Below are 17,263 nucleotides of genomic sequence, written 5' to 3' on the forward strand. Positions count from 1 at the left end.
AAACAACCCAAATGTCTGTGGACAGATGGATAGATAAACAAAATGTGTTATATACACATAGTGGAATATTATTCAGCCTTAAGGGATGGAATTCTGATACATGCTACAACATGGATGAACCTTGAAGACATTATGCTAAGTCAAATAAGCCAGACACAAAAGGACAAATACTGTATGATTCCACTTACATGAGGTACCTAGTATACTCAAACTCATAAAGATAGAAAGTAGACTGGTGGTTGCCAGGAGCTTAGGAGAGGGGACAATGGAGAGTTATTGTTTAAAGGGTATGGAGTTTCAGTTTGGGAAAATAAAGTTCTGGAGATGGATAGAAATAATGTGAATGTACTCAATACCACTGAATTATACACTTAAAAATGGTTAAAACAGTAAATTTTATGTTATGTATATTTACCACAATAAAAAATACATACATACATACAAACACTTGTACTTGCGTGGACTATCTCTGGAAGAATTAGAGAAACATAATAAATCTTGCCTTTAGAAAGGGGAACCAGATACCTAAGTGAAGAGATTTACCTATCACTATATATTTTTTGTACCTTTAGAATTTTACCCCATGTGTATATATTATCTACTCAAAAATTTAATTTTCAATCACACCTATCGATTAAAATCTGAACATAGAGCAGGATAATGTATATAAGTAAAAATGTATTATGGTCTACGTTTTGTATGAGGCAAAATAAAAATGCCCCTAATTAATGCTACTGAAAACTTGCCTCAATGTTTTTCAAGATGCAACCTTCAAAAACTATTTAACAAGGAAAATGGAAAATAAAATGAACTGCTTCAGAACTTAAAAGATCAAAACAGAACACCCAGATATAAGTAAAAAGTTCTTATGAGACTAAAATATAACATTGCTAATCCAGATTAAATAGAGGAAAAACAAATCTAAATTATGTACTTCAAGAATATAAAGTAGACTGACTTCCGGGTAAGATGGCGGAAGAGTAAGACGCGGAGATCACCTTCCTCCCCACGGATACACCAGAAATACAGCTACACGTGGAACAACTCCTACAGAACACCTACTGAACGCTGGCAGAAGACCCCAGACCTCCCAAAAGGCAAGAAACCCCCCACATACCTGGGTAGGGCAAAGCGGAGAGATTCCCGCACAGATTATCGGTGCCAAGCGGCACTCACCAGCCCGAGAGGCTTGTCTGCTCGCCCGCCGGGGCGCGCAGCGCTGGAAGCTGAGGCTCGGGCTTCGGTCAGAGCGCAGGGAGAGAGGACTGGGGCTGGCGGCGAGAACTCAGCCTGAAGGGGACTAATGTGCCACAGCTAGCCGGGAGGGAGTCCGGGAAAACTCTAGAGCTGCCGAAGAGGCAAGAGACTTTTTCTTCCCTCTTGGTTTCCTGGTGCGCGAGGAGAGGGGATTAAGAGCGCTGCTTAAAGGGGCTCCACAGACGGGCGCGAGTCACGACTGAAAGCGCGGAGCCCAGTGACGGGCGTGGGACGCTGGGGCTGCTGCTGCCGCCGCCAAGAAGCCTGTGTGCGAGCGCAGGTCACTGCCCACACCGCCCTTCCGGGAGCCTGTGCAGCCCGGCACTGCCGGGGTCCCGGGATCCAGGGGCGGCCTCCCTGGGAGAACGCACGGCGCGCCTCGGGCTGGTGCAACGTCACGCCGACCTCTGCCGCTGCAGGCTCGCCCCGCACTCCGTGCCCCTCCCTCCCGCCCGGCCTGAGTGAGCCAGAGTCCCCGAAGCGGCTGCTCCTTTAACCCTGTCCTGTCTGAGTGAAGAACAGACGCCCTCCGGCGACCTACACGCAGAGGCGGGGCCAAATCCAAAGCTGAGACCCAGGAGCTGTGAGAACAAAGAAGAGAAAGGGAAACCTCTCCCAGCAGCCTCAGAAGCAGCGGATTAAAGCTCCACAATCAACTTGATGTACCCTGCATCTGTGGAATACATGAATAGACAACACATCATCCCAAATTGAGGAGCCCGGAGTCAGTGCTGTGCCTCTGAGGTGGGAGAGCCAACTTCAGGACACTGGTCCACAAGAGACCTCCCAGCTCCACATAATATCAAACGGCGAAAATCTTCCAGAGATCTCCATCTCAACACCAGCACCCAGCTTCACTCAACGACCAGCAAGCTACAGTGCTGGACACCCTATGCGAAACAACTAGCAAGACAGGAACACAATGCCACCCATTAGCAGAGAGGTGGCCTAAAATCATAAAAAGTCCGCAGACACCCCAAAACACACCACCAGACGTGGACTTGCCCACCAGAAAGACAAGATCCAGCCTCATCCACCAGAACACAGGCACTAGTCCCCTCCACCAGGAAGCCTACACAACCCACTAAACCAACCTTAGCCACTGGGGACAGACACCAAAAACAACGGGAAGTACGAACCTGCAACCTGCAAAAAGGAGACCCCAAACACAGTAACATAAGCAAAATGAGAAGGCAGAAAAACACACAGCAGGAGAAGGAGCAAGATAAAAACCCACCCGACCTAACAAATGAAGAGGTAATAGGCAGTCTACCTGAAAAAGAATTCAGAATAATGATGGTAAAGATGATCCAAGATTCTATTTCCCAGATACAAAATCTTGGAAATAGAATAGACAAAATGCAAGAAACAGTTAACAAGGACCTAAAGAACTAAAGATGAATCAAGCATCAATTAAAAACACAATACATGAAATAAAAAATACTCTAGATGGGATCAATAGCAGAATAACTGAGGCAGAAGAACGGATAAGTGAGGTGGAAGATAAAATAGTGGAAATAACTGCTGCAGAGCAAAATAAAGAAAAAAGAATGAAAAGAACAGAGGACAGTCTCAGAGACCTCTGGGACAACATTAAACGCACCAACATTCGAATTATAGGGGTTCCAGAAGAAGAAGAGAAAAAGAAAGGGACTGAGAAAATATTTCAAGAGATTATAGTTGAAAACTTCCCTAATATGGGAAAGGAAATAGTTAATCAAGTCCAGGAGGCACAGAGAGTCCCATACAGAATAAATCCAAGGAGAAATACACCAAGACACATATTAATCAAACTGTCAAAAATTAAACACAAAGAAATCATATTAAAAGCAGCAAGGCAAAAACAACAAATAACACACAAGGGAATCCCCATCAGGATAACAGCTGATCTCTCAGCAGAAACTCTACAAGCCAGAAGGGAGTGGCAGGACATAATTAAAGTGATGAAGGAGAAAAACCTGCAACCAAGATTACTCTACCCAGCAAGGATCTCATTCAGATTTGATGGAGAAATTAAAACCTTTACAGACAAGCAAAAGCTGAGAGAGTTCAGCACCACCAAACCAGCTTTACAACAAATGCTAAAGGAATTTCTCTAGGCAAGAAACACAACAGAAGGAAAAGACCTACAATAACGAACCCAAAACAATTAAGAAAATGGGAATAGGAACATACATATCGATAATTACCTTAAATGTAAATGGACTAAATGCTCCCACCAAAAGATACAGATTGGCTGAATGGATACAAAAACAAGACCCATATATATGCTGTCTACAAGAGACCCACTTCAGACCTAGAGACACATACAGAATGAAAGTAAGGGGATGGAAAAAGATATTCCATGCAAATGGAAACCAAAAGAAAGCTGGAGTAGCAATTCTCATATCAGACAAAATAGACTTTAAAATGAAGACTACTAGAAGAGACAAAGAAGGACACTACATAATGATCAAGGGATCGATCCAAGAAGAAGATATAACAATTGTAAATATTTATGCACCAAACATAGGAGCACCTCAATACATAAGGCAAATACTAACAGCCATAAAAGGAGAAATCGACAGTAACACAATCATAGTAGGGGACTTTAACACCCCACTTTCACCAATGGACAGATCATCCAAAATGAAAATAAATAAGGAAACACAAGCTTTAAATGATACATTAAACAAGATGGACTTAATTGATATTTATAGGACATTACATCCAAAAACAACAGAATACGCGTTTTTCTCAAGTGCTCATGGAACATTCTCCAAGATAGATCATATCTTGGGTCACAAATCAAGCCTTGGTAAATTTAAGAAAATTGAAATTGTATCAAGTATCTTTTCCGACCACAATGCTATGAGACTAGATATCAATTACAGGAAAAGATCTGTAAAAAATACAAACACATGGAGGCTAAACAATACACTACTTAATAACGAAGTGATCACTGAAGAAATCAAAGGGGAAATTAAAAAATACCTAGAAACAAATGACAATGGAGACACGACGACCCAAAACCTATGGGATGCAGCAAAAGCAGTTCTAAGAGGGAAGTTTATAGCAATACAATCCCACCTTAAGAAACAGGAAACATCTCGAATAAACAACCTAACCTTGCACCTAAAGCAATTAGAGAAAGAAGAACAAAAACATCCCAAAGTTAGCAGAAGGAAAGAAATCATAAAAATCAGATCAGAAATAAATGAAAAAGAAATGAAGGAAACGATAGCAAAGATCAATAAAACTGAAAGCTGGTTCTTTGAGAAGATAAACAAAATTGATAAACCATTAGCCAGACTCATCAAGAAAAAAAGGGAGAAGACTCAAATCAATAGAATTAGAAATGAAAAAGGAGAAGTAACAACTGACACTGCAGAAATACAAAAGATCATGAGAGATTACTATAAGCAACTCTATGCCAATAAAATGGACAACCTGGAAGAAATGGACAAATTCTTAGAAATGCACAACCTGCCGAGACTGAACCAGGAAGAAATAGAAAATATGAACAGACCAATCACAAGCACTGAAATTGAAACTGTGATAAAAAATCTTCCAACAAACAAAAGCCCAGGACCAGATGGCTTCACAGGCGAATTCTATCAAGCATTTAGAGAAGAGCTAACACCTATCCTTCTCAAACTCTTCCAAAATATAGCAGAGGGAGGAACACTCCCAAACTCATTCTACGAGGCCACCATCACCTTGATACCAAAACCAGACAAGGATGTCACAAAGAAAGAAAACTACAGGCCAATATCACTGATGAACATAGATGCAAAAATCCTCAACAAAATCCTAGCAAACAGAATCCAACAGCACATTAAAAGGATCATACACCATGATCAAGTGGGGTTTATTCCAGGAATGCAAGGATTCTTCAATATATGCAAATCAATCAACGTGATACACCATATTAACAAATTGAAGGAGAAAAACCATATGATCATCTCAATAGATGCAGAGAAAGCTTTCGACAAAATTCAACACCCATTTATGATAAAAACCCTGCAGAAGGTAGGCATAGAGGGAACTTTCCTCAACATAATAAAGGCCATATATGACAAACCCACAGCCAGCATCGTCCTCAATGGTGAAAAACTGAAACCATTTCCACTAAGATCAGGAACAAGACAAGGTTGCCCACTCTCACCACTCTTATTCAACCTAGTTTTGGAAGTTTTAGCCACAGCAATCAGAGAAGAAAAGGAAATAAAAGGAATCCAAATCGGAAAAGAAGAAGTAAAGCTGTCACTGTTTGCAGATGACATGATACTATACATAGAGAATCCTAAAGATGCTACCAGAAAACTACTAGAGCTAATCAATGAATTTGGTAAAGTTGCCGGATACAAAATTAATGCACAGAAATCTCTGGCATTCCTATATACTAATGATGAAAAATCTGAAAGTGAAATCAAGGAAACACTCCCATTTACCATTGCAACAAAAAGAATAAAATATCTAGGAATAAACCTACCTAAGGAGACAAAAGACCTGTATGCAGAAAATTATAAGACACTGATGAAAGAAATTAAAGATGATACAAATAGATGGAGAGATGTACCATGTTCTTGGATTGGAAGAATCAACATTGTGAAAATGACTCTACTACCCAAAGCAATCTACAGATTCAATGCAATCCCTATCAAACTACCCCTGGCATTTTTCACAGAACTAGAACAAAAAATTTCACAATTTGTATGGAAACACAAAAGACCCCGAATAGCCAAAGCAATCTTGAGAATGAAAAATGGAGCTGGAGGAATCAGGCTCCCTGACTTCAGACTATACTACAAAGCTACAGTAATCAAGACAGTATGGTACTGGCACAAAAACAGAAAGATAGATCAATGGAACAGGATAGAAAGCCCAGAGTTAAACGCACGGACATATGGTCACCTTATCTTTGATAAAGGAGGCAGGAATGTACAGTGGAGAAAGGACAGCCTCTTCAATAAGTGGTGCTGGGAAAACTGGATAGGGACATGTAAAAGTATGAGATTAGATCACTCCCTAACACCATACACAAAAATAAGCTCAAAATGGATTAAAGACCTAAATGTAAGGCCAGACACTATCAAACTCTTAGAGGAAAACATAGGCAGAACACTCTATGACATAAATCACAGCAAGATCCTTTTTGACCCACCTCCTAGAGAAATGGAAATAAAGACAAAAATAAACACATGGGACCTAATGAAACTTCAAAGCTTTTGCACAGCAAAGGAAACCATAAACAAGACCAAAAGACAACCCTCAGAATGGGAGAAAATATTTGCAAATGAAGCAACTGACAAAGGATTAATCTCCAAAATTTATAAGCAGCTCAGGCAGCTCAGTAACAAAAAAACAAACAACCCAATCCAAAAATGGGCAGAAGACCTAAATAGACATTTCTCCACAGAAGATATACAGACTGCCAACAAACACATGAAAGGATGCTCAACATCTTTACTCATTAGAGAAATGCAAATCAAAACTACAATGAGATATCATCTCACACCAGTCAGAATGGCCATCATCAAAAAATCTAGAAACAATAAATGCTGGAGAGGGTGTGGAAAAAAGGGAACACTCTTGCACTGCTGGTGGGAATGTGAATTGGTACAGCCGCTATGGAGAACGGTATGGAGGTTCCTTAAAAAACTACAAATAGAACTACCATATGACCCAGCAATCCCACTACTGGGCATATACCCTGAGAAAACCCTAATTCAAAAAGAGACATGTACCAAAATGTTCATAGCAGCCCTATTTATAATAGCCCGGAGATGGAAACAACCTAAGTGTCCATCATCGGATGAATGGATAAAGAAGATGTGGCACATATATACAATGGAATATTACTCAGCCATAAAAAGAAATGAAATTGAGCTATTTGTAATGAGGTGGATAGACCTAGAGTCTGTCATACAGAGTGAAGTAAGTCAGAAAGAGAAAGACAAATACTGTATGCTAACACATATATATGGAATTTAAGAAAAAAAAATGTCATGAAGAACATAGGGGTAAGACAGGAATAAAGACACAAACCTACTAGAGAATGGACTTGAGGATATGGGGAGGGGGAAGGGTAAGCTGTGACAAAGTGAAAGAGCGGCATGGACATATATACACTACCAAACGTAAGGTAGATAGCTAGTGGGAAGCAGTCGCATAGCACAGGGAGATCAGCTCGGTGCTTTGTGACCGTCTGGAGGGGTGGGATAGGGAGGGTGGGAGGGAGACGCAAAAGGGAGGGGATATGGAAACATATGTATATGTATAACTGATTAAATTTGTTATAAGGCAAAAAATTAAAAAAAAAAAAAACAGGGACAAATTACAAAGAAAAACAGGAGGACCAAGCCTAAAATGGAAGCCAATCTTAATACTACATCCCAGCCTCTCTGAATGCGGAAAGATTGTGCAAACTATTCTAAGGGAGGGCTCTAGGCACAATCGAGACAAGACTGAGTATTGAAGAACTGCACAGCGTAGTCTAGTGGAAGTGACTAGGATATTTATTCACCCATTGGCAGTGGGGGCTCTGGTTGGGAAAACCTGTAGGGCAAGAACAAAGAAAATAGAAAAACAAGACAAGGGAGTTTTGGAAGAAAAAAAAAAAAACTCTGATTTTATACTTGTGCTCAATCCAACTTGTGTGCTCAGAAAAACTCATCCATTTTGATTTTAGCTTTCCTCAATTATTGATGCTATACTTCTATACACCGAAAATCAGGTGCTGCTCCTGTCCCACCTGCATCCCCCTACTCCTCTTAGTAGTTCAGTGCACCCTGGCCCAACTTTCAACAGCCAGCCTCTGCCTTTCTTTCCCTCAGGGTTTTCACTCTCTTCCAGAGCCCCCTCTGCCAGTCAGTGTATAAATGTCCCAGTTCCTTTGATACTCAGGTAGGTCAAGTTCCTTTGACCCTGATGTATCCTACACTAGCTTACAGAATTTCCCCAGCAGAATCAAGCTCCAGTCATCCATAACGGTAGCTGGCTCAGTGAGACACATGTCACTGGTTCCTTTTTCCTCCCCTGTCTCACTTAGAAAATCCCCAACCTGTGTTCACTTCACCTCCTAAATAATCTTGAAACCTTCCCAATTTACACTCAAATTAGTTCCCAAATTACTGTCAAATCCTTGTCTCAGGACCTGTTTTTTAGGAGAACCCAAAATAAAACATAAGTGCTCAAGAATAAAAAAAAAAAAAAAAAAAAGAAAACTACTATGTATAAAATAAGTAAGCAGCAGGGATATATTATACAACACAGGGAAATATGCCATTATTTTGTAATAACTTTAAATGGAGTATAATCTATAAACACTGAATCACTATGTTGTACACCTGAAACTAATGTAATATTTTAAATCAACTACACTTCAATTTAAAAAGGATACATTTTTGAGATTATAAATATAATTTCAACTGTTTTAAATTTTTTAGTGGTTGAGAAAAATACTTTTACATTTTTACATAAAGTTTCCCATTGGTAATAAACTATCAAAAATTGAGGAGCTTATATTTAAAAATCTGATCAGGAACTGAAAAAAGTCATCCCTCGAATCCACAGGGAGATTGGTTCCAGGACCCACGGATAACAAAATCCGAGGACACTCAAGTTCCTTATATAAAATGGCGTAGTATTTGCATATAACCTACACACATCCTGCCATATATGCTAAATCACCTCTAGATTACTTATAATATCTCATACAATGTAAATGCTATATAAGTAGTTGTTGGGCACACTGCAAATTCAAGTTTGAATCTGAAATTGAAAGCTGCATATTGTAAACAACTCTATACCCATCACCTGTATCAAACTATGACTAGTATTTTGCTGTTTTTTGCTTCTTCCCTATGTCTCTGTCTCTAAGTAAATTGCAGACATTACAATTATTCATCCCTAAATACTTCAACATGCATCTCCTAAAAATAAGGACATCCTCCTACGTAACCCCAATATAATTATGACATCCATAAAAATTAACAAAAATTCACTAAAATCATCTAATATCTATTCAATATATAAATTTCTAAATTGTACCATAATGTCTTTTTTATAGTTATTTTTTCAACTTACACTCTAATTAAAGTTTATGTACTACATTTGGTTTTAATATTTTTTGGTCTCTTTTAAACTACCACAGTCCTTCATCCTTCCCTAGTCTCCTATCCCCCTACGAAATTAGCTTGTGGAAGAGACCAGGCTATGCAATGTCTTAGAAAATGTCCTACATTCTGGACTTGTCTGATAGCAGTTCTTGTTTCACCTTCATGTTAAAAAACTACTTCTCCATTAAGTTTCATTCCTTCAAGACATATCACCTGCTACGCCTTCTCACTGCTATCTTTTACTGATTCTCTGATCACTTTCCTCCAAATTTATCACCCCAACTAATTCAGTTTCCAACAACCCATCCTCACAGTTCTATTTGATCATCAACACCTTTTGATTCCACTTATTAAATTCTTTTAAAATCTGTCTCCTTCCATTTCCACTGCCACTGCTTAAGTTTAGACCTTCATCACTTCTGAATTGGATTAATACAGTCACTTCCTGTCTTTTTGCCTTTAGTCTCTTTTTTCTCCATTCCCATTCCATCCTTCAAACCATAGTCCACATTTTGCTAGAATGATCTTTCTAAAACAAAACTTTGCTCATATGACTTCCTGGTTTAAAATCTTTCAATGGTTCCCAAGGTCTTTAAAAAAAAAAAACATTCAGTCTCCTTATCAGGTACACAAATCCCTTTACAATCTTGCCCCCTTTTTATCTCAAAAATGCCATTTCTCAGCACGTTCCCATACAGATTCTCCACCTTGAAAATCTTTGTAGTTTTTCAATTAATATGTTTTTCATTGTCATTGTGATTGATAGTCCTTCTGTATGGAACAGTCCTCTCCTTTTTCCGGGCTAATTCTACTCATCATTCAAGGCAGTTTAAGAGTAACACACACCTTTCTGAAGGCTACCCTCATCCTCTTTTTCAATTAGGTACCCTCCTATGTAATCATGTAGCATCCATGATACCTCTATTATAATATTATATCAAACTATGTTGTAATCAGTGGTTTACTTATTTGTCTCCCCTTCCATACTTGTAAACACCTTGAGAACAACTTTGACACTGCCTGGAACATACTAAAATCTCAATAAATGCTTACTAAATAGTTAATAAATGCATGTGAGATAATCCATATCCCATTTGGTTATGACAATCCACAATTTCCCTTTTTGGTGTTTTTTTGGGTATTAACAGAATTATATTTATTTCCTTCATACAATGAAACTAGGTAACTTTTTTTTTTCTATGTTATAGAACAATTTGTATAACAAGAGAATTATCTGTTGGGTAAAAATTGGCAGGGAAAGAATTAAGGTAGTATAACAAAATGACAGACAGTAAAATGCAGTGGTTGACAAATTCAGCAATGTATTAAAAGGATAACACATCATGACCAAGTGGGATTTATTCCAGGGAAACAAGATTGCTTCAACATACAAAAATCAATCAAAGTTACATACCACTTTAATAGAATGAAGGCAGAAAAGCCACATGATTAGGACAATTGATATAGAAAAAGCATTTGACAAAAATTCAACACCTTTTCATGATAATAATATTCAGAAAACTAGGAACAGAAGGAAACTTCCTCAACATGATAAAGGCCTTATATGAAAAACCCACAGCTAATATCATTTTCAATGCTGAAAGACAAAGCTTTTCCTGTAAGATCAGGAATAAGACAAAGATGCTCTCTTTTACCTCTTCTATTCAACATAGTATTGGATGTTCTAGCCAGAGGATCTGGGCAAGAAAAAGAAATAAAAGGCATCCAAGTAGGAAAGGAAGAAGTAAGATCATCTCCGTTCACAGATGATATAATCTTATATGTAGAAAACCCTGAGTCTGCCCCAAAAAACCCAAAAAACAAACAAACAAAAACAAACACACAAAACCTGATAGAGCTAATAAACACATTCAGCAAAGTTGCAGGATATAAAATCAACACACAAAAATCAGTCACATTTCAATACAATAAAAATTTCAATGGCTCACGGCCCCAGCCGCTCCGCAGCATGTGGGATCTTCCCAGACCGGGGCACAAACTCGTGTCCCCTGCATCGGCAGGCAGACTCTCAACCACTGTGCCACCAGGGAAGCCCTGTGGGATCTCTTTTATAAGAGTGCTAATCCCATCCATGAGTGACCTAATCACTTGCCAAAGGCCCCAACTACTAATACCATCACCTTTGGGAGTTAGGATTTCAACATATGAATCTGGTGGGGGACACAAAAATTCAGACCATAGCACTAGCACTTACAGTATCTTGTTGAAAAGGTATGGTGAGATGGGACATCCTTGCCTTGTTTCTGATCTTACTGGGAAAGCTTCAAGTTTCTCACCATTAAGTCTGATGATGTTAGCTGTAGATTTTTGCAGATGTTCTTTATCAAGTGGAGGCAGTTCCCTTCTATTCCTAGTTTACTGAGAGTTTTTAACATGAATGGGTGTAGGATTTTGTCAAATGTTTTTTCTGCATCTATTGATATGAACGTATGATTGTTCTTTTTTAGTCTGTTGATGTGATGAATTACATTAATTGACTTTTGAATGTTGAAGCAGCCTTGCATACCTGGGATAAATCCCACTTGGTTGTGGTGTATAATTCTTTTTATATATTGTTGGATTTGATTTGTTAATATTTTGTTGAGGATTTTCCCATCTATGTCCATGAGAGATATTGGTCTGTAGTTTTCTTCCCTTATGATGTCTTTATCTGGTTTTGGTATTAGGGTAATGCTGACCTCATAGAATGAGTTGAGAAGTATTCCCTCTGTTTCTATTCTCTGAAAGAGATTATGGAGAAGTGGTATAATTTCTTCCTTAAATGTTTGGTAGAATTCACCAGTGAACCCATCTGGGCCTAGTGCTTTCTGTTTTGGAAGGTTATTAATTATCGATTCAATTTCTTTAATAGATATAGGCCCATTCAGATTGTCTACTTCTTCTTGTCTAAGAGACAAAAAGTAAAACGGTGGTTGTGGGGGCGGGGAGGATTACAGGAGGGATTGGGGGGTGGGCATTGGAGATGGGGAGATATTGTCTAATGGGTAAAAGTTTCTGTTCGTTATGATGAAAAAGTTCTGGGGATGGACAGTCATCATGGTTGCACAGCAATGTGGATGTACTTAATGTCACTGAACTGTATGTACACTTAAAAATGGCTGTGAAAAATTTCATGTTATGTATATTTTTGTCACAATAAAAAAATAATAGCATCATCTTCATAAGTTTGGTTAATGATTCCATTCATTAAAATGTGTAAAGAATTTAGATTAATGCCTGATCCATATTAAGGGCTATATATGTATTAGATACTAATTATTGTGGTTGAATCTGGGCTTAAAGAAGTTTCTGTTTCAAAATATTGTATCACAGGATCAAGGCTCTTCAAACTGATGAGCCTAACATGAATGAAGTCTTACAGAGGAAAACAATTTATTTAAAACCTTCGAATAGTCTATTATTTAAATAGATTAAAATACGGCAAGGTTGGCTTTTTTTAATACAATTACTCTGACAGACTCCAACAGTCATATTGGTAGCTGACAATGCTACCTGAAAGAGTAAACCCAGAGCTCAAGAAGAAAATAGCACCTATGGTATTTCAAAACAAGTAAGAAAAACAGATCTTAAATAGAGTAGACACCACAGTAAATAATACACTTCATTCTAATTTAAATGTCTTGTTGGTTATAAAATTAAAGGGCATACATGTTTTAGAGACTAAAATGGGTTGAACAATTCTAATACTCCTTCTGAATACTATTATCCAAGGTTCCAGGTAGTTAAGCCAACCAACAAGCTAAAACAAAAGCATCACTTTCCCTTTCTTGCCCTTTTCTGACTAGTGATCTTTTTTTTTAAGTATCCCTGACTTCTTTTATTTATTTAGATTCTTCATCTTGAAAATAAAAAAGGCAGACTGTGTATACTACTGCCAAAATAGAAGATCTGGCCTCATCATACAAGGCTAAAATACCATGGTAACAAGTCAGAAAGCTATTAAACTATTTTCATGTTAACAGTCTAATGGAAGCTTTAAAAAGTTTTACTGTTGTCAGAAAAAATATAATTAAACTATTCGAATTAAATGAAAGTACAACAATGTGTCTTTGCAACAATGGATGTGAATGCTTGCCAAAAATATTTGGTAACTTACATTGTTCAAATCAATATTTCAAAACAACAATGGAAATAATGTCTTTGATTTTAAAATATTTTATGGAAAAATAACTTTTATCAGGAGAAAAATCTTTAGGATTATTAGAATATAACAAATGAGGTACTTAAGAAAATGATTATGTTTTAAGAAATAGATTTTTTTTACCTATAAGTTTATTAAAATTAAATGTAATGTGATCGTGTGTTATCACGAATTTTTAAAAATACCTTGGTAATCAAAGTACTTCTCTCTATAAATTTGTGTATATGTAACATTATTGTAAGTTGGTACTAATTTAACTTAAGTTGGCCCATCATGTGTTCATTAGTTATTAACACACCAGATTAAGATTTTAGGCAAACTTTTGAGAAACTTCCATGAAGTGTTTGGCTGATGACATATTTAGGTCATTAGAGAAAAAAAAATCAATTACAAACCTCAGAATGTAGAATGGAAAGAAAAGTTAGAAGTCATGTAGCCCTTTCGGGAAAATTCCCTCTGAAATGTGTTTAAGTGGTCATGGATCAGGGTTTGGTTTATTGTTCTCTACTGTTGACTAATCACTTATTTTTGTTTTTGTTTTTGTTTTTAAGAAGCATTGCATTGACCAAGGCTACCATTAATGAAAAATGTGTTTACATAGGTCTTAAAAAAGAAACAAAAAAAGATCCACACACAGTCCTCCTTCATAAGGCACAAAGTCTCATTTAAACTTAACTCTTTATTAGTCATATCAATAGAAAAGTAGTCATAATTCATAAATGTGCTCTGGAAATAACAAATCTCTTGCTATAGAATATGTTTAAACTATAACTTTAACATATGTCAAAAAATGCTTGGGAATTCGCTGGTGGTCCAGTGGTTAGCACTTGGCGCTTCCACTTTCGTGGCCCGGGTTTGATCCCCGGTTGAGAACTAAGATCCCGTGTGTGGCACAGACAGGAAAAAAAAAAAAAAAAAAAAAAAAAAGCTTGGTTGATAATCCAAGTAATTCTGTCTATTTAATTCATGGTTACATCTAATTCAATATCACAAACGTTATCTCAAAAATTAAATAAAGCTAAAATATAATATGTAACTTTTCAGTAAGGTATATGCAATTTTGTGAAGCTTGGGGAAAATATTAACAAGAGTATATTTAATTTCCAGAAATGTCATGTTCAGCAGGTGTTCTAAAAAATGTTACTTTTTATAGAGTGCCCATTTAGCAAAATATGGAATGACCATATGTGGAAATAAGCAGTTGTACAAGATGGTCAGATGATGAAATAATATCAGAAATACTAGTTAACAAGCACATTTGTATAACAGAACAACTGTAATATATGTCAGAGTATCTTATGTATTTTTAAATATATTGTATACTGATGGAAGGTTTATCTATTTTGATAAAATAAGAATCTTAGCAGTATTTTTAAGAGTGTCAACAAACAGGAATACTTTTTTCAATTGTTGTGTACCCTCCATTTCCCATGAATTCTTAATACTATTTAACTGTGCTTTTAAAAATCATATCCTTGCTCTTCCCGCCATCTTTCCATGCCGCCATAATGGTGCGTATCAATGTCCTGGCTGATGCTCTCAAAAGTATCGACAATGCCAAAAAGAGAGGCAAACAACAGGTTCTTATTAGGTCGTGCTCCAAAGTCATCGTCAGGTTTCTTTTTTTTTGCGGTACGCGGGCCTCTCACTGTTGTGGCCTCTCCTGTTGCGGAGCACAGGCTCCGGACGCGCAGGCTCAGCGGCCATGGCTCACGGGCCCAGCCACTCCGCGGCATGTGGGATCTTCCCGGACAGGGGCACGAACCCGTGTCCCCTGCATCAGCAAGCGGACTCTCAACCACTGTGCCACCAGGGAAGTCCCGTCGTCAGGTTTCTAACTGTGATGATGAAGCATGGTTACATTGGCGAATTTGAAATCATCGATGATCACAGGGCTGGGAAAATTGTTGTGAACCTCACAGGCAGGCTAAGTGTGATCAGCCCCAGGTTTGATGTGCAACCCAAAGATCTAGAAAAATGGCAGAATAACCTGCTCCCATCCTGTCAGTTTGGTTTCAGTGTACTGACAACCTCAGCTGGCATCATGGACCATGAAGAAGCAAGACGAAAACACACAGGAGGGAAACTTGGATTCTTTTTCTAGGGATGTAATACATACATACAAATAAAATGCCTCGGAGAACAACAAAAAAAATCATATCCTTTATGTTAACATTGGTCAATTATTTTTCTCTTCCTTAAAAAGTAATTCAAAGTAACAAGAAACAAAATTGTACAGCAGTTTCAGAAAAGAAACTAAAAAGCATAAGGAAGAGTTCAAGTTTTTGCTCCTTTACTTCCTTATAATTGGATGTAACTAGAAGAGAGATTGCAAGGTGGGGACAAACTCGACATTATTAAGGGTCGTTTTTAGTAAGACATATTAAAGGAATTTGGATTTTATTCTAAGGGCAATAGGTATCAAGTTAGGATTTATAAAGTACGGAGTATCAGGCTAGATTTATAATCAAGGAAGATCACTCTTGCTGCTAGGAGGAAAACTCAACTGGAAGCAAAGAAATGGTTAGAAGATTCACACAGTGATCCAGAGAATAGATGATGAATGTATCCTCACTGTGCCCTATGCTTCCCCATAACTTTGTAATTGTTTGACTGTTCCCCCCACCCAGGGACGCCGACCCCCATTAGACTGTAAACTCAGTGAAGTCAGAGGCTTCATCTGTTCTCATCACGTTTATAACCCCAGGCCATAGCACAAAGCAGACACATAGTGGGTACTTAGTGCTCAATAAAAGTTGTTATATGAATGATTAAATGATTTAAAAATAAAGAATAACCACATAGATGCTAAACTTAATGAAAATACCCAATAAGCATTGCATTCTATAGCTCAAACAAGCTTCTAGTCTTTCTCTCCTAATCACCTGTGACTACAGATATACACCACCATATTTAGCCACATTTGAGAACTTAAATACAGCAATTATATATTCTTGAAAGAATGAAGAAGATGATGGGAAAGAAACAGTAGTTCAGATAATTTCAGATGGTGTTTCCAGAATAAGTTAGTTACTAACTGGAGGCTTAGAGTGAAAAGGGTAAAGGAGAGCCCATGTTTGTTTCATTCATTAGTTTATTCATTTACTCAACAAATATTTGTTGAACATCCCTTATATACTAAGCACTGTATTCTTTAAAATATTTATAAATAATGTAGTCCATACACTCTGGACTCACTACTCAGATCCCATCTTTGCCAAGCTACTATGTAACCTTGCACAAGTTGCTTAACCTCTCTGTGCCCTAGTCCTCAATCTGTACAATGGAGCTAATGAGAGTTACCTATTCCATAGAGCCGCCATGGGCAATAAATGCTTTATGTAAAGTGTTGGGCACATAGTAAGCACTCAAAAACATAAGGTATTTTTATTCTGTTACATTGGGAATTTGTAACTTGGGGATTGCCTTTACTTTGTATCCTAAAATGTGAAATATGGAATATTTTAGCTTCATTTGCAGGATGGGTATGGAGAATAGGTTTGAACAAATTTTATACATGTAATATATATCAGATCCAAGGGTTTTATGTACATGATTTTATCTAAAAGCTAGAGCTCTGGAATCAGAGAGAACTGGCTTGAATCCACAAGGTCATCCTGGCTACAGCAAATTACCAAATTTCCCTAAGGTTCAGTTTCCTCATATATAAAGTGGGGGCGATGGTGATGATTATGATGATGATGACGACAACTACCTTGCAACACTGCTGTGAGGATTAAAG

General features: G+C 37.7%; 2 protein-coding genes across 2 annotated transcripts in view; one reads left to right on the forward strand and one right to left on the reverse strand.

Moving 5' to 3' along the window:
• DRC8 (dynein regulatory complex subunit 8) overlaps positions 1-17,263 on the reverse strand; it is a gene marked incomplete at its 5' end in the record, with an annotated part of 134,264 nt that overhangs the window by 54,873 nt on the left and 62,128 nt on the right. The gene's annotated exons all lie outside the window — the stretch shown is intronic.
• Positions 15,006-16,238, forward strand: LOC309800561 (small ribosomal subunit protein uS8-like). Its single transcript, XM_082614734.1, has 2 exons — positions 15,006-15,136; positions 15,352-16,238. Exons 1-2 carry the CDS (start codon positions 15,030-15,032, stop codon positions 15,623-15,625), a joined length of 381 nt encoding a protein of 126 aa, XP_082470860.1. The 5' UTR covers positions 15,006-15,029; the 3' UTR covers positions 15,626-16,238.

Source organism: Mesoplodon mirus, assembly GCF_964341445.2.
Source record: "Mesoplodon mirus genome assembly, chromosome: 3".
NCBI classification, from domain to species: Eukaryota; Metazoa; Chordata; class Mammalia; order Artiodactyla; family Ziphiidae; genus Mesoplodon; species Mesoplodon mirus.

Bases quoted from the DNA above. Each gene is read 5' to 3' on its own strand.
- LOC309800561 (XM_082614734.1), top strand. From the start codon at position 15,030: ATGGTGCGTATCAATGTCCTGGCTGATGCTCTCAAAAGTATCGACAAT. The intron at 15,137-15,351 runs GTTTCTTTTTTT...TCCCGTCGTCAG, and splicing joins TGCTCCAAAGTCATCGTCAG to GTTTCTAACTGTGATGATGA.